The 22,702-nt window shown below is 38.9% G+C and overlaps 1 protein-coding gene across 1 annotated transcript in view; it reads right to left on the bottom strand.

Moving 5' to 3' along the window:
* LOC146001885 (phenoloxidase 2-like) overlaps positions 1–22,002 on the bottom strand; it is a 73,642-nt gene extending 51,640 nt beyond the window's left edge. Inside the window, exons 1-6 of the mRNA XM_083139593.1 lie at positions 21,906–22,002; positions 9,354–9,475; positions 8,259–8,451; positions 5,311–5,534; positions 3,783–3,985; positions 2,118–2,268 (exon numbers count right to left, since the gene is read on the bottom strand). Of these exons, the coding sequence (XP_082995719.1) occupies positions 2,118–2,268; positions 3,783–3,985; positions 5,311–5,534; positions 8,259–8,451; positions 9,354–9,464 (882 nt within the window). The 5' untranslated portion in view covers positions 9,465–9,475; positions 21,906–22,002. The remainder of the gene's footprint in view (positions 1–2,117; positions 2,269–3,782; positions 3,986–5,310; positions 5,535–8,258; positions 8,452–9,353; positions 9,476–21,905) is intronic.
* Between the last annotated feature and the right edge of the window lie 700 nt (positions 22,003–22,702).

Here is a 22,702-nt window from a genome sequence, read left to right as displayed (position 1 = left end):
TGCGCAGATCGCTGCGGAGCACTTCCTATTACGTCATCTCCCCACCACTCTTCTACGTACTAGTCTGGCCTTGAGAGTACGAGTGGTGCCAACTCATCAAAATTAAGCTAAAACAAATATGACAAACGATTTTTACTGTGTAGATTGACGATGCAGGCTCATATCAGTTTATCAGTGGTTCATTTGATTTAATCCAGTCTTTGAAAATGCGTGCGGTGCGCGGATCGTAAACTGTAGTATTACGCACGCGCGTTAAGGTTAATAACGAGAAGAGAAACTACTGGGCGAATGACATCATTTTCTGAATGCGACATCGAGCAGTGGCTTGGTTTTTGTTTTGTTTTTAAGCCGAGTGGGGTAGGGGGTTCTTTTGTTTATCGTACAACAATCGCTACGAGAAGGCAATCTGATAACATGCTTGCCTGTGTTCTTTTTTAAAGCATTGAAATGTTCTTGCTCTTTACTCGTGGCTGCATATTTTTGAAATGCAAAAATCAAATCACGCCGGGTCCAAAGAAATCCACAATCTGCTCTGGAAAGCCCGTTAGAGGACAGGCCAGATAGATAAATTGTTTACAATGTTGCAACATATTTGCGAAATCAGAAGGAGTTACATAAACTTAAGTATAATGTTGTCGAGTCCACAAGTATCTAATTGGATGGTTTCTCAAGTTTTAAAAAGATTGGAATGATTTGTTGTTTTAAGTCCACTTTATGCACAGTTAGCCTAATCGGGACTGGACCTACATTTAAAGTGGGATCCGAACCACTATGTGCCTCCACCGGGAATCGGACCCGGGACCCCTTGATTACAAGGCGACGACGCCACTACTGCACCATCGGGGAGGCAAAGTTTTAAAAGAAGGAAAAGAGACGTTGGCGAAAGGTAAGTTGAATTTCTGTACTCCGACAGGTAGAAAACAGCCCAGGAAAAAGCGAATACAAATTTCGTTGAAAATCCTCAGACCATTCCGCTCCCTCCAGGTTGCAACACTGCGAACCAACGTCACTGCGAAGAATGGAGTGGGGAAATATTGTGTGAGATGCGCAACATCTATTTGCAGCGTCTTGTTTTTAAACTTGTCAAGTTATAGCAAGTAAATTCACAGTCATCATGCGGACGCAACGCCACAATCCATGTCGTCTCGAGGGAATGAGGTTTTTCAAAGGTTCTGCCATGTGCAGCGTTTCTTTCACGGTATGTACGTACACTCTAGAAGGGCATCGTGAATGAAACTTAAAACTTCAGATATAGCAAAGCTTTTACTGTTTCTGAAGCATAAGAATTAGAAATCGGATTTCTATTTCCATTGTCTACAAACTTTATAAATATGCATATTTGTATCCATTATGACTTCAAACTGAATACGTAATAAAGCTATTGCTAAAAATGGCAAAGCTTACATTTCATTGATCGTTTCATAGAATCCTTTTCTTTTGCAAACATAACAAAGTGTAATTTACAACATATTGTTAAACCTTTAAAAAGAGACAGGGTGTCCCGGCGCTTTAATGATAACGCTGTCGTTCCGAAGTCAAGGGGTCCCAAGTTGGATCCCCGAAGGAGGCACATTAGAAGTTGTTAGGATCTCACTTTAAACCGTGTGTCCAGTCATGATTAGGCTTTCTGAATGTAAACAGGACTTTAAATAAATTTTGTCAAACTTCTAACCTTTAAAAATATACAATGTAAACTGAATACTGAATAATGAAAACAAGAGAAATGCCTTTAATAACGATAGACGAAATACTTCAGCTGTAAATTCTCTCTCTCTTTCCTCACTTAATCGTAACATGATTACTTAAAAAATATAAAGAGTTAAAACTCTTTTCCATTACCAGAGGAAGCATGATTTTATGAGCAATGCCTGGTGAAATACTTTAAAAGACGACGGAAATATGGCCAAAAGTTTGCTTTTATACAATGATTCGGCCTGAAAGTGGTGAAAAATATGCATTTACATGTCCAATAAAGTCAGTGTCACCATGTTCACGAAGGCCAGAAATGTGTTTGAATTAACTTAGCATTGTAAAAACTGGCCAGGATAAAAAAAATATGATGTCATGAAAACCCAAGCATTAATAATAGCGTTGCCACTCAGTTATCATAGACTCACACTCATTCTCATATTGTTAGGACGAGAGGCCCATGTTCTGCTTGCTCTCAGATTGTCCATCTTGGGGAAATAAGCCTCTGGGATTGGGGTGGAGAAATCCCTCAAGGTTTCAGCTCTTCTTAATCCGTTGCTAAGGCGCTCTGCGTCGTACCTGTACAAAAATGATGACGAAGAGCTTACTTTGCTTATTCCTTTGTTAAAAATTAAAGTACTCTATTGCGTGCATATCTATCTACAGAGAGAACATATTCAAAGATGTGTATAACTTTGGCACCTGCGCTACATCTGGTGTCAAGAAATGCAACTAACTAGACGGGGTACTGTAGACAAGTCAGCGATTCGAGTTTTGGGTTGTGAAGAATGGAACAAATGTAAATACATGATATTGGACTGAAACTATACATCAGTCATAAAACCAACTCAAAGTACCATCACACTGTAACATTTATTTGCTTCATGCAAATGAGCTCCCAATATGTCATCTAGTCAAGTCCAGCACCTTGATGGTCACACTATAAGCCCCTATTCGACCTCCAGTCCTGAGTTTTCCTGTCGCAGTCAAGGAATTGACAGGTGTGTTCACATCGTGACAGAAGCTGCACGCAGGGGCGGCGATTGGGTTCCAAAACTGGGGGGGGGGGGCAAGAACAGTTTAATTCATTTTGGTAGATAAGGTGTAGCATAGTGTGGGAGCAAAAGTTGCAAAAAGTGGGAGGCAACTGCCCCCTCGCCCCTCTAATCGCCGCCACCGGCTGCACGTGTGTGTTGTGGGCAAAAATAAGATCTGCACTTAAGTCTGGGGACAAATTGCAATGTTTGGAACAAAATCGAACCATAAAACAAGGCAGATGTAAACTGCCCAGGAAAACTGCATAGGAGGGACTCAACGTGAAGCCATCTTCTCGCGATGGGGCCTGGGTAACGTTAAGAGTTGCACATTTTTGCTTAGTTACTGCTTCAATTAGCATGTATTCTCGAGTTTTCGAACTAGAAACCCATCAAATGTGAGTGAAACGGACCACAAAACAAGAAGATTGGTAGAATGGCTTGTACGTTTTTTGCTCCACATCCAGGCATAAATCGCCTGCAACGCGCTTAAAAGTGACATGCATTGCGTGGTTGCATACCGACAACCTTCAAAGCCGTTGGGGCGAGCCTTAGAATCGAGATATCGACGTGGCATTTTAAACTCGTCATTTTGAAGCAAAAAGGCATCATAATTTTGCTACTACAAGTCAAATTTCGAAAATTGTCATTTTTCATTTCACCCTATTGGGCAGGTTACTGTGACGTAGTAATCCTTGTCTCCCAAAGAAGAAAGTTAACATTGGAGCTATCGTAACTTATAAAGAATAATGTTTTATCTAAACAACGTAAATGTGAGTAAAGTACAAGTAATATGTGTGTGTTGCTTCAAATCGAAGTCTTAGAATTAAATATGCAATAGGTACAAATTCACTGAAATACATTTTTCATATCTATATCAATTTCCAAGAAGGATAAATGTATCCTATACGTACAATCCACGGTATATTTTAGGAAATTGGTTTAGTTTGTTTTTTTAATATGTAATGCAGGACATATACACCGGAACAACATTCGAAAGCATGTGCGTGCAATATTAAATATCATATACCTACGACAAAACTAGATATTCATAGTTACCTAGCTAGTATTTGTTGGTGGTGATAGTAGAAGAGCTCACCCCTCCTGTCTTTGTTCACCACCTCCATCGGCCCCTCAAAGGGGTAGACGAGGTGCCAGTGCCAGTGGTGGAGATTGACCCCCACGTCCTCCCTGAAGTACGCCACTCGCTGTTCGGGCTCTACGTCGGACGCCGTGTTGTTCAGGGGGATTTCTATTGGTTCCTGTAACGCAGATAATTGCTATGTTACTAGTTTATGTGAAGCGTATTCATAAAGCAACCATCTTTATTGCGAAGTTTTTTTTTTTTTTTTAATATTAGATTTTAAGTTCAGTTTATGCATGAAAGGCTAATCGGGACTAAACCTATAGTTTAAAGTGAGATCCGAACCGCTGTGGGCCTCCACCGGGTATCTAACCCAGGGCTTTTTGATTACAATGTGACGACGTTACACATCGCACATCGCGCTACAACGCCAGGGGTCCCAGGTTTTTTTAGTGTCTATTCATCAATTTCATCATATCATCACTCATCCTCATCTCCGCAAATTAGCCAAAAGTGACACAAGAAGCTAAGTAAAATAAAGCAAATCAAACCAATCATGTAGATGTAGATTTTAGTAATTTTTTCTTCCTGTTCTGTCCTGATGGGTGGAAATTGTAGTCCAAATGTGCATTAGAAATAAAATAAAGTTATGCGTATAATGTTAAATTATAATGGTAATCAAATATTTAGAAAAATACCTATTATAGCCTATAATTTTAACGTGGAATTGGAATAGATCGAAACAGGATTGTGCACTCCATTTTGGGCTATAGAAGATGAAGAGCCATGCATAAATTGTGATAGATTTGTCCTTCTGAATCATAAAAAGATAAAGGTAAAGTTCCCCGTGCATATAGCACCGTGGCATGAAGGCGCATTTAGAGGATGTGGGGGTAGGCTCCACACATTCTCGATCTTGCCATCTTGGAAGTGATGTGATCAGCATCACTCTCCGGTCGCCTTCCCTCCCCCCTCTAGAGTTGCACCCAGGTAGCCGTTGATTTGAGGCTGGGTGAGCCCTGAAGGCGCTTTATGCGGGGGCAAGGCCGGAAAAATTCCGACTTTTGATCACCTACCCAGTGAATCGAGCATGGGTCTTCCGCGTGGCAGTCAGACGAACTACTGACTAGACCAGACCACCTTCTGAATCATACCTTTTGAATTTGATTAGAACTTTTCAAATGAAGAAACATTGTACATTAATGTTACTGTGCCACTGAGAATTTTTTGCAAAAGGGGTGTCAAAAGAGGCAGATGTTCATTTTCGAGAATAAGAATTACAATGGCGTTTTGAAAAGTTTTAATACCATTTTCGTGCAGTCCGTGGCATCTCCAAGAAGGGGGTTAGTAGGATGAACACCTCCTCCCTTTGCCTCCCCCTAAAAGTCCAATGGTGCACAAGTTGTCAAAATATATAACTGCTGAAAGTATAAAATTTAACCCTAACTTCATACCCCGATTTTCTAAAATGCTGAGCAACCCACTACATATATGTTCACTTACCCTCCTATCAGGCTCTGTCACTCTAGCCACCTCCCGCGCCTTAGGGAACACAGAAGCGTCCAGGAAATGATCAGGGAACGTTTCCGCCAAGGGTGGAATCTGTATCCCGTGGGTGTCCGGCCTGTGCAGGAGGGACACGGATAGGCAGTAGTTGAAGAGCTGAGGGTTGAGTCTGTCCCTGCAGAAGCAGGCTGCCGACAGCAGGTCGTCCGGGTTTCTCATGCCTTAAAGAAAAAAAATAGAGTTTGCGAAGATGGGGATGAATGATGATATGATGAAATTGATGAATTGACACTCACAAACGTCCATGTCCAGGCCGGGATTCGAATCTGGGATCCCTGGCGTCCTAGCGTGATGTGCTAACCAGTGCGCCACGGGGACCGGTTGTAATGATCATATAACTGATACCAAACATTTAAGTTTTCTAGAGGGTGGGTTCAGGTCTTAATACAAAGTTGGTTAAGTAATTATCAGAGCTAGGAATTTTAGGTGCTGCACCTTAAATTTCTTTGTGTGAAAATGGATAAAAAAAAGTGACTCATCCCCAAAATAAGCATGTATTGAACTCTCTTTTTCACAATCTCAGAACATTTTGCACCTTTTCGCCCTTTTTTGCATCTTTAACATTTTTTTAAATACAACTTGCACGCTGTTTAACCCCACCCACATTCGAGGCACGGCTTCTTGGCACGCGATTCTTGTTTACAGCACAACAATGAATCGGCTTTCTTCAGTTCTTGGATGTTCATGTAGTAAGCGCGCGGTCTTTAAACAGTGCCAACAATGACGCGTTACAATTGCTAGAAGTTGTGCTCTTCTTCTCCTATGCTGTATTGTTTACGAATTGTTGTAGGAGAGCTGTTTTGTTTTCGATTCCTTCTCCCATCTCAGCGAGCAAGGTACCTGCAGTCTGTGATCGACTGATCGATGCATCGGAGATTTGTTTGTTCACCATGCCAAAACATAAAGTAAATGTTGGAAAACTGCAGGATATTGTTAAACAGTTTAGCGGTGACGGCATTCAGAGTGATCGATCTGTTCTGAGGTGTGATGTGTGTGATATATCTATTGCTGTTGATGACAAACAGCAACGCACTCGGGTTGTGCAGCATCTACAAAGTGGGAAGCACGTCAGGAATAAAGAACTACGAGATGGTAAAGGTGGGAAGCGACAGCAATTCATTGGCGAGGCGCTTGCATCTTTGAGTTCCAGAAATACAAATGAATTTTTCAGTGAGACAGCAAGGACCTTACATGTTAGCTGCATTTTCTAATCTGAAGAATATGTATCCTAACTTAAAACATGTGACCTGCATTGTCCATGCTTTGCATCGAGTTTGTGAAGCTCTTAAAGATGAATATACATATGTGGACGAATTTGTTTCTAGCATTAAGAAAATACTGAAAAAGGCTCCTTCTAGAATACAGAAGTACGTAGAAATTACGAAACTTCCAGAACCACCCTCTCCCATCCTCACTAGATGGGGTACATGGTTCAAAGCTGGGGGTACATGGTTAAAAGCTACAGTGTTTATTTGCAATCATTTCCATACAATATCGAAATTTTTAGATGCTTTGCCTAGTGATTCCTCAGCTGTAGAAAAAGCCAAAAAACTTGCACTTAAACAGGAATTGCAAGATGAACTCTATGTTGTACATGGCTTCTCTTTCCTTACTACTGCAATCACAAAACTGGAGGAGCAGTGTCCTGAAAAGGAAGCACAGTGGGCTGTTTTGATGGATGTGCAACGAGAGCTGCAAGGGGTCGGGAAAGAAGTTAGAACAAAGTTTAGCCAAAAGCCCTGATGTTCAAGAAGTCACAACCAACAAGGATGTGGATTACCGGTTGAAAATAAAATACGCACCACTTGTGTCTGTTGACGTTGAACGTTCTTTTTCAACTCACAAGTATCTGCTTAGTGACCGCAGATGGAGCCTCACTCAGAAGAACATAGAAATTTTGAATGTAATCTATTTTAACAGTTTTCTAGATGACTAATTCTAAGCAAGTAAGAAGAAGCATGTTTTCCTTTATGTCGCTTTCTAATGTATCAGAGAATTTTCTTTGCTTAGTTATATTAAACGATTTAGAACCAGATAATACTCTGTGTTTATCCAGACAAGTTGAATCATATATGTATGCACTGGTCACAATAAATTTTACATCTGAAAATTAGCAACTATTTTAGCACCTTTCTTGTACAAAAATTGGCACCTTGTTTGCACCTTTATTGGCAAATTTTTGCACCTAAAATTCCTAGCTCTGGTAATTATAATAATAATAATGTACTCTTGTGAAATATTTTCAACCACTACACGACATTGAGTAAATACAAGGGAGCAATTCTATAGTCTCCTAACTTTGATCTGTATTCTTTAAACTAATGAATGATTTATTTTTATTTCACTTTACTTAGTATTAACATGTATTTTACACAGTTATATTCTGGAGACTTAGGTTTAATTATTCTTTATTCATTCACAAAAAATATACTTAACTTCATTTTTGTGTGAGGAGTTAAACAGGCAAACAAAAAAAACATCTGATATGCAATGACAAATGATCAACATTATATAAATTGGACAGTAGAGATTATCAGTTGTTCTTATATTCTAATTACAGTACAGAAAAAATGTTTTGGACTTGAAGTTTTGACAAAATCACATCAATAATAAAAATTCATTAAAATACATATTAGATATTTTGATACAAGTATTACACTGTCCATCACAAGTCATTGAGTTGAATATATTGATTTAAATACATTTGAGAATTTGACATTTTGGTTTCACTATTCAAGGAATTACCCCAGGAAAAATCAGTAAAGCTTGGCTTGCAACTTGGAAAATGGAAGTGCTACTTTACTTATGGTAATATTGCTGTCTGTTTTATAGACTTCTCTATCAGTAATCGTAAATCCGATAGCTAGGACGACGTGAGTACTCACCCATGAGAATCCTGATGAGCCTGTCGGCACTCCTCCTGTGCCGAGGGTTGAAGAGGGTGAAGATCTCGTCCCTCCCCACCTGAGCAGGGATGGAGAGATCTGGCACCGTCACCTCCTTCACCTTGATCACCTGCTCCTCGCCCTCGCCGAAGCGCGTCACCAGGTCGTTCTCCAGGTTCTGGAATCGGTCCGCCTGGAAAGAATCATTTGGAAAACCAGAAACATTAACATGTTACGCTGTGCGTCGGTTATTTTATGTTCATGTTTATCTATTAAAAGTAAAGCGGTATTCTTGAAGTTAAAATGAAGTTAATAGTTTGAAAATTTATTTCGCTTTCTCTTTATAAAAGTAAAATTTATTAATTACTATTGAACCTAGAAGTAGTGCAATGTTCATGGCGATTTTCGGAGATTATATCATATCATATACTTCTATATTCTGTGTGTTCTGAAATAAATACTTGGCACGTACGTGGTTGTAATTTTGGCGATAAAAGTAGAACATTCCTGTCAATTTTGATGATCATCAACTTGTGACGTAAAACATTTACCTCTGTAGCGGCACCAGGATATTTTCAATGGGGGCGTAGGGGGAGAAAAACAGCATTTTTTTGGCCCTTTTTACTTATTTACTCGTGTGTGTGTGTGTGTGGGTGTGCGTGTCTGTGTATTTTTGTGTGATTTGTAGAATTTTAGCAGTTGGAAAGTTAATGCAGAACATGCGAACACGAGTACATTTGTTAAATTTATGTTATTACAAATTAACAGAATTTCTTTTTTCAATCTCTGATACTGGCAGTGGAGCCAGCTTGTTTTCCGGAGGGGCGTATCCCTGACCCCAACTTAGCCTCGTCACCGATGCTCCTGTTGCCTCCTTTAGGATTGGATCCACTCAGTGTGTAAACACAGAGATCATTAGCGCTCAGGAACCATGGTTTATTATTCGTTAACTTCTGTCCACTGTTTTCGCAAAACCTTCCCCAATTTGCCACCAAAAATTCGTTCAATAAGTTTTGAGGTTCATAGTAAATAAATAAGATAACGTGCATGTAAACATAATTGCAATGCCAGATGTAAAAAGTAAAAGATGTTTACCCTCATGCTAGCTGGGACCTCATAAATGACTGTTCCATTTCCTTTAGGTAAGAAAACAGGCTCCCCTGGTCTCTCGAACAGGTACAGCATTCGTTCCTGAAGCGTCGCCATCTTGGATTTCACTGCAGATAGAATGATTAGTCTAGAACTCGTTCGTATTTTAAAGAGTATCTTTATACTGTATAAAAATGTAAATATTAAACATTTTATCACTAGAGGGTAATACAGGTTTGCAATGAAAGGGTCGTTGTTATTTGCTGCGTGAAAATTCCCCTGATGGTGTTGGCAATCACTTATTGTCTGTCATTTGCAGCCCCCCCTAGCTAGATATTTATGCGCCTTCCGCCCACCTCCAGCCCTCCTACAATACCAAGCACCGATATTTTATGAGTGTTTTCCTCTTATGTCATGGTGTGTGATATTTACATCCTACAAATTCTGAAATGAGGAAACATAGAAAAGCTCATTACAAAATAATGTAGGTTATATTTAAAGATTGCTGATTTAAAAAGTTTAGAATATGGAATAATATTTCAGTTATGTCTTAGTATCTGAAGAATATCTTGAAAGACGTACTACGTAATTTGGGAAACAGATAATTCAAAGTGTAAATTCTCCGTTGAACAAAATTTGTTGGTAGTGATTGCTGCCACAAGTCATAAGCCATCCGATTGGGTGACGTGACGTCATTAGTGTGAGTGAGGTTGGGTTAGGTTGGGTTAGACAGAAGAAGAAAAAGTGCTCTGGTACTAATTCCAACCTTATTTTTTTGTTTTGTTTTTATAAAAAAATAGCTTTCAGTGTCGCCCTCTGAATGGTGTCACAGTGTACTGGCCACCTAGCCTACCCCACGCTACGGGCCTGGTCATTTTTTTGACGAAACTACGCCTTTTGCCTTGTCCGAATCGATAGCTGCTGTCGCCTAAAGCACAGTTGTACCCGTGGAAACCCCGTACATTTGCAGTCGGAATCCTCGTCATAGATGGAGTTGCAGGGGAGAGGTGGAAGGCGCGAAAATTAAACGCTTCACCTCGCTGTAGCCCTACGCTCGGCAGCCATATTGCAACATTTACTTTTGTAGGGGCAACCTTTACTGAATAGGCGATCTAAAACTCAATACTACGACATTATATTCTAAGAGACAAAATTACGTGCAATAGTTTCAATTCACAATTCAAGTAGTAAACAGGTTGAAAACGTTATCATTAAGGAGCGGAAGTTGATGAAATGTCATCTTCTTTCTGACATCTCGGATACGATGCCCATTACATATACACAATATTACACTTCCTCTAGAAGCCAAAAAGACAATTTTAAAGTACATTTTTTTGCATTTTTTGCCAATTTTCAGGTTTTATGTTATTTTCCCAGATTTTCGGTATTTTTCCATCATCTTTCGCAATATTCGGTGTATTGTTTCGTCATATTTCATCACTTCTTTCATTTTGGTAATATTCTTGAGTCCTTTCACCAGGGTGATCATAGGCCTATATACAGGGTGTCATTTTAATGCCGCCCACGGACTACGGAAACGTATAGAGGACATCAAAACAAACAACTTTTCTCAGTAACTTTTTTCTTGTTGGACGGACCGTTTTGCCGCCTGGATGCTGGCAACCCAACACAACATTTGATTGCATTTGTGACGTCATATCCCGTTGTGAAGCGATGCGTTCAAGCGTTGCCAGGAACACTCATATTCTGTGAAAAATGACACAGCTACAATCAGCCACATTATGTACCGTAAAAGAAAACGAGAAAACACGTTCTTTAACCTAACAGGAAGTAAACAAACGATACGCAAAATGGTAGAAAGAAAATATAATTCAAGTGGAAGTGGTCATATCGAATATTGTCCCAGCTTACATGTCAAATATTTGCAAATCTAGTTACCAAGTTGGCATCTACAATTTCGTCTATCCACTTCATCCTTCTGATACTAGTTGTCTGTGACACACTGAACAGATGGCAAAATAGAAATGAAAGAACTCAAAATACCAAAGGTAAGCAACACATAATATAATGTATATTCAGGGTATTATGAGGCATGAGACAAAAATTGTTGAAAAAACAGGGATATAAGTAGTAGTAATACAAGCTATCCGACGACTGTGTTTATCTATGCCCGGATACAGATGTAATAGTTTGCAACTGTGAACAGGTCAGTATATTCACTACTGATTCATCATTAAATTGTTACTGTAGTTGTACGTGTTTTAGCCGTAATGTAACAACGTGAGCCTCGGATACTTCCGTTATTAGCACAAAAGTACCACAAGGCATCTGGACACAAACCTGTAGATATCAACCTTGCAACGAGATTTGCAAATTTTTGACATGTAGCTGGGCGTAAACAGCCACGTGCCAGCTGTAAGTCCAATAAAATGTATTGTTCTTGATATTTGAAATGTAGGCTGAGACAAAATCCGATATTGACACTTCATATTGAATGCGTTTTTACCATTTCTCATATCGTTGGTTCACTCCCCCTTCCCCTGAGATGACTTCTGATCTTCTGATTTGTAGGCTATGATGTTCGGTCTACTGGATGCTTTTCTCGCTTCGTTTTACACCTAATCATGCGGTTGGTAGTTTGTCAATTTTCACAAAATTTGTGTGTTCCTTGCAACCCTGCCGTGCGCTGTATCGCCGCAGGAAATGACATCACAGATACGATCAAATGTTGTGTTTGGTTGCCAGCATCCAGGCGGCAAAACGGTCTTTTTTGAACGGCTGTAGCGCCGAAATGATGCACCAAAGAGAAAAATGTTACTGAGAAAAGTTGTTTGCTTTGATGTCCTCTATACGAATCTGTGGTCCGTGGGCGCCATTAAAATGACACCCTGTATATCTCGCAGGATTGCAATTTACGAGCAAATGAAATGCTGAACTGGTGACAGTCTTTGTTGTCTCGGGGGAAACGACTTTTTCATTAAATTATTTTAAAATTATTCGGTTGTTTACATTGGAAATCCTCGTTGCATATTTTAATTGAATGTGTATGTAGTATCATTTGGTGGCTTTTTTTTAAAAACAAAAAAGCAAGATTGCATTTTGTTTAATTTCCTTTTTATTTCAATTTTTAGCCTGAAACGAATAAATTTAATGGTCATTTTTTTTGCATATTTTACGTCATTTCCCCCATTTTTAGGACATTCTATATGTCATATACCTATATTTTTTAGGTCATTAACTTCCGCTACCTAGATATGATGTTTGGTTGGACTCTGCCTTCTGTTTCCCTGCGCCCCAAAGCACAGTGGATGATATTCGAACTGACACCTAGCGGGAAATGTGGCAACTGTACTGTAAGGCAGCGTCTAGATTCGGACAAATTCAAACTGCACAAGATAGTGACAGGAAAGAACGTAACAATGAGCTGCAGTTGTGGATGCGGGCCTCGGGCATGTACAGTGTCTCTCAAAAGTTTTAGGACAACGACATTTTAAACTAGGCAACCCAATTTACACAAGCCGTTGGTGGGTTGCGTGCAGAGTTAGGCTCAATTTCAGGGTTGCCACATGCACAATAGATATTTATAAAATACGCGAAAGAAATATAAACAATTATTATTGTATAAAATTATTAAAAATATCACTATTATATCGCAAATGACAAAATTCTTTCTGAAAGAAAAAAATAGGTTTTCTAGTATTTCATCGCTGATGAGTCTACAGTAAGGAAAAGAGGCGAGAGGAAACGAAGGAGAGGAGAAAGAGAAAGTGAAAGGAGAAGAGGAAAAGTAGAGGAGAGAAGAAAGAGAGGATAGACGAGGAGAGGAGATGTAGTGAGGAGAATGGAAAAAGATTCGAGGAGAGATGAGGAAAAAAGAACAAAGAAGAGAAAAGAGGAGGAAAACGAGAGGAGAGGAGAGGTGGAGACGAGAAGAGGGAAGTGGAGAGTAGAGTAAAGGAGAGAAAAAGAGAAGAACGAAAAAAGAGAGTGCAGTGGAGTCGGAAATCTAAGACAGGAAAGGAGATAAGAGGAGTGGAGAAGAGTGAGATGGAGATAAGATGCGAGAAAAGTAGGGAAGGCGATGTGAGATAAAAACAGAACAGAAAGAGGGGAGAGAAGAAGGAGAAGGAACTGGAGAGAAGAGGTAGTTGCAGAAAATATCGTCTGAGCGTCAAGAATGGATGCATTGGTCAAATTATCGACATGAAACATTCAATAACATTTTGAAATGTATTGGAGAATATATTAGATCGGTGCGAAATGCCTTTTGGCTGAGTTCAGAGTAAATTAAAACCTTCCATCTAAGATCTTTGATTTTACCTGCGATTACACCACTAAAAAAATGAACGTAATTTTTAATATTTATAAGAATTATTCAGTTTTTATCTAATTCTCGGTTCGTTGAAATTGAGATTTTGTAATTCAATATTTCCCCTCCCCCATCGTTAATTCCAAACTGATTAATTCCGTTTCACACGGCGTGGACAATGAACACAATGTGATATATCTAAAACTTACGAAAATTTTCTGCCACCGGAAGGGTTTGAACCTACGACCATCAGATTGACAATCCTGAACGGTAGCCACTACCCTACAAGCTTTCGCTCCTTAAACAAGGTAAAAGGAGCTGACCAATGTGAAATGTAGATGTAACTCTCCTGCATGTAACGTGCAAACAAGTATTGTTTGTAACAAAGAAAACGAAAGTAGTAAGACTCGGCGAAAACATTTAATGGAGAATTGCACATGGTGAGAACTTTTCATTCGATATTTGCGGAGGTATCCTTGCATTAAACTCAACTGGGAAAAGGGGTAAAATTAGCATGTCCTGATTTGCCACACATATAAATAGTTATTTCATTAATATTTGTCAATGTCTTTGAAGCAGTACACAATTATCGTTAGAGTTTCATAATTCACGATCTTATATATAAAAATATCCCGTTGAACGTGTGTCAATTCATTTATTTGTTTATTTTTTATAAATTCCATATGCAGAACAATGTAGCGACTATATACTTCTATTACAAATAATGTTACCATGCTCTTGTTTAATGGAAGGGATTCTTTTTTAAGGAACATGTAGTATGGAGGATCGAACGTGGGACCGTAATGCTTTCAAGAACTCTAACCAATACACTACGCCCTTTGTTTTCTTGGAGCTACAGTTCCTAATTATTCTGTCGCCTCAATATTGTAACGTTATCTGCAAAAAAGAAGTTAAATACTCAGATATAGCTCTGTACTTCTAGAATTACTTTATACACATGCATTTGCAATTTAACTCTGAATTTCTTTCTTGGTATTAGTATATCTAAGCTTGTGAATATATTTTATTTATAATTTTATAACGGTTTCATGAACATCTACGAAATAGTTCCTTATAACTTGGAATATGATGAATAGATATGAAATGTCTTGAAATTAATTTTCGACCACTAGATTTGGGCAATTTTATGTGTGATCCGTTTCCAGTCATTCATTGCTTAAACAAACGTTTTAAACCTACGTGGAATTTTAATTCTGGGATAAGTTTATTTACTTGCTACATGTATGCGAACTACACTCTGTCCCACTTATCTCTGGAGCAGGTGAACGAAAAAAAGTATCTGAGCAGCAATGAACACGTGAGAGGAACGGGATTGCGTGGAGGGAGGAAAACCACTGCAGTTACCAGCCTTCCCAGCAGCGTGCACTGATTCGCTCTGTCCACTCGATCCCCTCTCCCCACTTCTCTTCCGCTATGCGTGGCTGTGCTCCAGAGATGCTGGGACAGGGTACAGTTAATTGTTTCTCAAAAGGTATCATCTATGTCTGTATGCCACACATTGAATTCTTACTCACATGGAAAAAAATGTCAATTTGTGTTCAGGGGTAGTTTCACAGTTACAAACTATTTTGGCCTTGATGAGAAGTTTAGTGTAAGTAGGAATTTTGTTTATAATTTTGAAATTGAGGTCGTCTAAGGTTGAAATCCTCATATTTAGGGCTTGAACTCGTCATCCCAAGAGGTTGAAGATCGTCCTCTACTTTGTGCGTGACCTTCTTTATTTTTCTATTCATAATTCATCCTCATCGTCGCGATTAGCCAAAGGTAAGATAAGAAAAGTCCTCCTCCGTGACCGTGCGGTCAAAGGAGCTGTGCTTTGGACTCCGACTGCAGGACGGCATGGATTCGAGTCCGCCTATGCTCACTCTCTAGGTTCTCGGCCTGTGTATGGGACCGGTAGAAACCCACCATCGTGAAGAAATTGGGGAGCTACGAGTGAGTAGCGTAACCCGGTCTCGGAAATCTCGTATGGGGCATGTTCCTGGGTAAACAAAAAATAATCGATCAGACAATTCGATCATCGAAGGCGATAAAATAACCTCCGGTTGACCAAGTTGCCAATATAAATAAACGGAATACAGATTGTCTTCGAGCTTACATTGTTAAAAAGGAGCGGATACACGTATTACTATCCCAATAATTATTCAATACGGTTTTTTGTTTGTCAGGAATTATCACTTAAACTATTGCATGTTGAGCTGGTGCCTACCTAGCCGCCTCTGATGAAATCTACCATTCTTCAGATTCTCTTTCAAATTCGACTCTGGTCACTTGTAACGTGCTGGGTGCAGACACTGTGCATCGAACCACAGTGTCTTGCGATAAGAAGCGGCCTTGAATAGCGTGAGTGAGTCACTTTGATCGCGAGCAAGCTAGACTACCAAGCTTGTCTGCCTTTGAAAACCAAGTCATTTTTTTTCACGGTTTCCGAACGCGATTGCTATTGTAGAAGTATATATTCTCTCAAAAGAGCAAGAAAGGAAATTCGACCAATGTTCTCCCGTCGTCTAAAACCAAATAGTATCTATTAAACGAAAAGTTCACGATTGTCAATAAACAGTTTAATCTATCTGAGCATAAGGTGAATGTAAATACTAAATTTAATAGAAAGATTCTCCAAAATTTCTCTTCTACTGTCTACGTAAGGTCAGTACCCAGGGGAGGGGCCATGTGGGCCATGCTCCCCCCTCGAACCCTAAAATATTTAAATATGAACCTATAAATAAATAAGTACGAAAATAACATCGTCGATTTTTGAAATGTGTAAAAATTTCAATTTTGCTCTTGCATAAATGAATCTGTTTCTTGCGCAAAAGTCTTCAAGCTGCAATATTGGGTGGTTTTAGTTTTATAATCATTGATGCAAGGCTAGCAGACGTCCGATTCACCGATTTAGTCAGGACAGTGCGTTACTTTCAATCCCTGTCCCGACTTTTTCGAACTGCAATCGTGATGCGAAAATGTCTCTTTATTATTGTTTTTTTGTTAACTCATAATTAGACATGTTCTTTATTGTATGAATAATTCTAAGTACGCAACATAGAATTATCATGACTTTTTAATGGTGCTCGCACTATTTGAACTATTTTGTAATATCTGTCTGTCTGTCTCTCTCTCTGGTCTACGTCAATGACAGAAATACAAGCAATATTCTTATTTATTTTTAACCCAATTAAAGGAAAGTGTAAGCATTTAAAAGAAATAAGAAAGATCATCACTGTTGCTCTTCCTTAGAAATTGTTGTTCTTCGAGGGAAAAAAATTAGAAGGATTTAGTCCAGCACCTTAACACAGTGTCCCACGAATCTCTTTTTACTAATACTGTCAAATGTGACATGATTTTATGAATAAAATTTTCCGCCTGTTTACGTATAACGTTGCACAGATTTGGTAGTTCGCACACGGTGTAATTATTTCGTGTTACCTTACGCAACAGCAAATACATTTCATAAGACTGTTCTGGACACAAGACTTGCATCAGTAAACAAGCATCTTGTCTGTTACAGTATCACACGAAAAGAACATCGTCCTGTAATGTTCAAGCCTCTAGATATTTTCCATTAGTAATGTCTAATCACAATAATAAGTTAGAAGAAATAACTCGCATTTTCACAACTACCAGTATTCTCGCTTTAATCACTTCGAAAATTATTTCTCGAAGACATCGGTTATGCTACAAGAAAGGAAATCAAAATTAAAGTCAAAGTTCAACTACACGTATACCAAACGACATTTACAATATTAAAGGGACAGAATACTTAAAAAAAAATTGTTGTTTCATTCGAAGGTAAAGGCGTGGTGTAGCGGTTCTTCTACCTGGTTTAAGGAACGAAAGCTTGTAGGGTAGTGGCTACCGTTCAGGATTGTCAATCTGATGGTCGTAGGTTCAAACCCTTCCGGTGGCAGAAAATTTTCGTAAGTTTTAGACATATCCCATTGTGTTCATTGTCCACGCCGTTTGAAACGGAATGAATCAGTTTGGAATTAACGATGGGGGGAGGGGAAATAATAAATTACAAAATCTCAATTTCAACGAACCGAGAAGTAGAGAAAAATTGAATAATTCTTATAAATATTAAAAATTACGTTCATTTTTTTAGTGGTGTAATCGCAGGTAAAATCAAAGATCTTAGATGGAAGATTTTAATTTACTCTGAACTCAGCCAAAAGGCATTTCGCACCGATCTAATATATTCTCCAATACATTTCAAAATGTTATTGAATGTTTCATGTCGATAATTTGACCAATGCATCCATTCTTGACGCTCAGACGATATTTTCTGCAACTACCTCTTCTCTCCAGTTCCTTCTCCTTCTTCTCTCCCCTCTTTCTGTTCTGTTTTTATCTCACATCGCCTTCCCTACTTTTCTCGCATCTTATCTCCATCCCACTCTTCTCCACTCCTCTTATCTCCTTTCCTGTCTTAGATTTCCGACTCCACTGCACTCTCTTTTTTCGTTCTTCTCTTTTTCTCTCCTTTACTCTACTCTCCACTTCCCTCTTCTCGTCTCCACCTCTCCTCTCCTCTCGTTTTCCTCCTCTTTTCTCTTCTTTGTTCTTTTTTCCTCATCTCTCCTCGAATCTTTTTCCATTCTCCTCACTACATCTCCTCTCCTCGTCTATCCTCTCTTTCTTCTCTCCTCTACTTTTCCTCTTCTCCTTTCACTTTCTCTTTCTCCTCTCCTTCGTTTCCTCTCACCTCTTTTCCTTACTGTAGACTCATCAGCGATGAAATACTAGAAAACCTATTTTTTTCTTTCAGAAAGAATTTTGTCATTTGCGATATAATAGTGATATTTTTAATAATTTTATACAATAATAATTGTTTATATTTCTTTCGCGTATTTTATAAATATGTATTGTGCATGTGGCAACCCTGAAATTGAGCCTAACTCTGCACGCAACCCACCAACGGCTTGTGTAAATTGGGTTGCCTAGTTTAAAATGTCGTTGTCCTAAAACTTTTGAGAGACACTGTACATTGGGCCTGTAACCAAAAAGTTTCAGAGGTGTGAACAAATCCTAGTGTGAAGTACATGTATCCTATAGGATACACAATACTAACATTATTACAATTAAATAAAAAATCAATTTATATATTTCGTATTACTTGAGCAGCAAGTAGAAAACGTAGAACGAAGAATCATGGGAAGATAACAAAACTTTCTAAATTATTGTTTATTTTCATTTTTGACGCGACACTGGTACAACGATACGTTCATTATATTTAATTACAAAACTGGGTGTGTTCAGTATGAAACTACAATTTTACATGTCAAAGTAGCAACTTTTAATCATATCCAATAACATTCTCTGTCACAATTCTCTTTTCTCTACGCCGATCTCCGTGGAGAAGGGGGTTAGAATATCGTGCTACGACGCCAGGGGTCCTACGTTCGATTCCCGGCCTGGGGATGGGTCATCTTTGCGAGTGTATCTTCGTCAATTTAATCATATTATCACTCATTCTCATCTTCGCGATTGGCCAAAAGGTGCAGAAAAGCGAAGTAAGATGAACGAAATGAATCAATCGTTTTCTTACTTTTCATTGAATTTTGACGCTACGTTGCTCCATATAATATTTTTACTTCATGATCTCATTGTATAGTGCATATTAACTATCTTTGATTCAAATATTTGAACACTATTTTTATTTAGTAGTAAGAATGTAACTTCAGTAATTTTGGATATTTTTACGTTTGTCAAAACAATCTGTAAAGTTAGGAAAAATCTCGCTAATTGCTTAATTGGAAGCACCCGTTTATACAAACTCGTAATAAATTGTACACAATTATTTATATCTGGCTCGAAATGTACCCTAGTTGCCCCTCCCTGTACATTTCATGTATAATAAATAGTGATTGCACAGGCACTGTTACTTAAAAACAACAACAGTATTAAAATTTTCATTCGTTTTGAGATCTTGGAACGAACAATTTTGATCTTCGTCACAGACAGTTGCGATATGAACAGTCAGTGTGGTTGGTTACCCCTTGGAAACGTATAATATTCCAAACATGAACGTGACTGAGGTTTGTTTCACAAACACAATTATAATGTTTTTAATACAGCCTATGTGTTACTAAAGCAGGCATCTCTTTTGTACTTAAAAATGCAAATTTTATTGAAACACACCGTATTACCGAATTGCTGGGCATTTTCTGCTAACTGTACAAGACATAAAGTTGAGTCCATTATTTGAGTCATTCCACGAGAAATCAACCAATGAAAGAGGCACTTTTCAACCTCACATATTTTGATTCATATGCCATCTTAGGTAACAAAATATGCAAAATTGCAGATCCATAACTTTCGTATTTCTTAAAATCCCCCCCAGCAATCCCCAAGGTTCGACCAAACATGCCAAATTTCCACTTCAAACTATGCATATAATATCGGAACGGTAGTGTTCTCGCGGGGAAATAGGACCTCCCCGATGGCGTAGCGAAAATGTCGTCGCCTTTTAATCAAGAGACCCCGGTTTCGATGCTCGGTGGAGGCATATGGTGGTTCATATCCCACTTCAAACTGCAGGTCCAGTACAGATCAGCCTATCTGTGCACACAAAAATGAAATCAAACTGTACACGGAAAACAAACATGCGAGTAAGTTAGGTTGGAGCGAGGCCCGAGAAGAGGCATAAAATCACGTTTTCAGATATACTTGAAGAACTGCCCAGCCGATATAAGGGCTGAACTCTTAAATGTTTATTTCCACGGTAACTTCTGTCCGCCTGCCCCCATTCCAACGTTGCCAAACGTAAGATCAGTCTGTTCTTCCTCTCTAACAAAGCTTGCCACTACAACCGATGAAGTGAAAAGTCTACTGTCGTCTCTCCCAGCTCACCGTGCCCTAGCGCCAGACAATATCAACACTATGTTCCTGAAGAAAACTGGGGAATCCCTTTCTTATCCCCTCCGCATTCTTCTGAATAGATGTTTCTAGGAGGGCGTCTTTCCTCACGCTTGGAAGCAAGCTGACATCACTCCCATTCACAAAAATGGCAACAAAAACCTTGCTTCTTCTTATAGGCTAATCTCGTTACTCTCTCCTCTGTCCATCATTTGTGAAAAAATCATGAAAGACAGGCTATATAAATTTGTTTCTCCATACCTAAGCTCAAATCAACATGGTTTTCTTTCTGGTAGTTCCTGTCTTACGAACCTGTCTGTTTTTCTCTCACAATGACCGTAACATTTTCAGAGAAATATCCACTTCCAACGATGCTCATCTTCTCCAGAATGCCATAACAACGTTTTTTCCATGGTGCCTGATATGGAAACTTACTTTAAATCCTGAAAAATGTACTACTCTCACCATCTCTCTCAAAAAGAACCTGTTAAAGTCATCTTACTCCATCTTTGGCAATAACATCAAAGCAGTATCCTCTCACAAAGACCTAGGCATTGTTTTCGACCAAAAAACTCACATTTGAAGAACATATTACAGGCACGACAAAAGGGCTATGCGTCTCTTAGGTTTACTGTATCGTTTCACCGAAATTAGTGACATCTCAGCCCTCACCTTGTACTTCAAATCATTCATCTCCCCAATAATAGAATACTGCTCTCCCGTCTGGTCCATGGCATGTCCCACTCAGCTCTCCAGAATCGATTCTGTTCTTAACTTTTTCCTGGCTATAGTTCGTTACAGGGTTCCCTCATTACGCAACTTTCCAACACCACATCTCCTGGCCTTTCTAGACCTACAGACTCCCTATCAGCGCCGTTTACTGAATGCTTTTAGGTATCTTTACAAAATTGTCAATGGCAAATCCGTTGCAACACGCTCCTCCAGGAAATCCACTTTCGAGTGCCTATGTGCAAAACACGCAAAACAAATCTATTTTACACAAAAAAGCCTAGACTGGAAATTGAAAAAAGATCGCTCTTCCACAGACTTCCCACTCAATATAACGACCTCCCATCAAGTGCTGATGTATTTTCCACAGAGTACGCCTTTCGGTCAACCATCAGAACTTATGTTGCTAAATAATATTTAATTGTGCTATCTTGACTTATTTATATTAATATTTTGTCTTATTTTGTTATTTTTATTTTTGTTCTTTTTTGTTCTTTTCATTGTTACTGATTTCAGTGTAAAATGGCTACGTGCTGTATCTGACATTTTCTCAATAAATAAATATCTAACTCGCTCCCAAGTGTTGGCTGCTGCTATAAAACCCTGAAAATATACATTAAATAAAATAACATTTACAGTGTGCAAAATGTTTCGAACAACCCTCGTATAATTGCAATTTTACCTACCTTATCCGCAAGCAGGTTGTCGAACGTGGTGTGGTGATTCTTCGTCCGAACTCGGACAGATAACCTGAAGTGTCGGATGTGAGAAGGGAGTGTCCAGACTACATGTCCGGATGTAGTGGTTGTCGGTTGAACCTTTACTTTGTAAACAGGAAGCAGACTTTCAAAGAAAAGATGGAAATTGGAAAGGAAAGAGTGGCCGGAATCAATGTCAAGAACAAGGGGACTGGACAAGTAGCATTTCCTGGACTTTGAAGATAACATATTCCTTTCGTTGAGTTTCGTGGTGGAAATTATTCATACGTATGCATTCTGTATTCAACTTCCTTGTTCACGTAGATGTTTTAACTAAAAGCTTTCAGTTCGATTCCCGGATGTAAATTTCCTTAATTTTTACGACCAAACTGCATACATTGACGTTCAAAGTTTATGCACACTGTTTGCTATTACTTTGTTCACCCTTTGATTTATTATATTTCACTTTGTTTTTCTGCCACTTTTGACTAATTGCGAAGGGTGATTGGTGATTAGATGAAATGGATGAAAGGATAATGAAAACACACAAAAACATCAAACAACACGAGCCCCATGGAGGATTATACTGGCCGTGAGTGCAGACGCCAGAGACTTGCTAGTCTGCATAAAGCAATCCGGAGGAAAGAAGGCTGACATTTGGAGGTCTTCACAAAGGTTCACCTTACATACCACTATATCTTTTTTTGTTATGATCTTACATTACTCTGTGATAGAGTGAGCATTTTTTCCTCGAGCGGCAAATAGTTCGCACGGGCAACACTAGA

The sequence above is a fragment of the Lepisma saccharinum genome, chromosome 18, assembly GCF_977018435.1.
Source record: "Lepisma saccharinum chromosome 18, izLepSacc3.1, whole genome shotgun sequence".
NCBI classification, from domain to species: domain Eukaryota; kingdom Metazoa; phylum Arthropoda; class Insecta; order Zygentoma; family Lepismatidae; genus Lepisma; species Lepisma saccharinum.
This window is presented reverse-complemented; position numbering and strand designations above follow the sequence as displayed.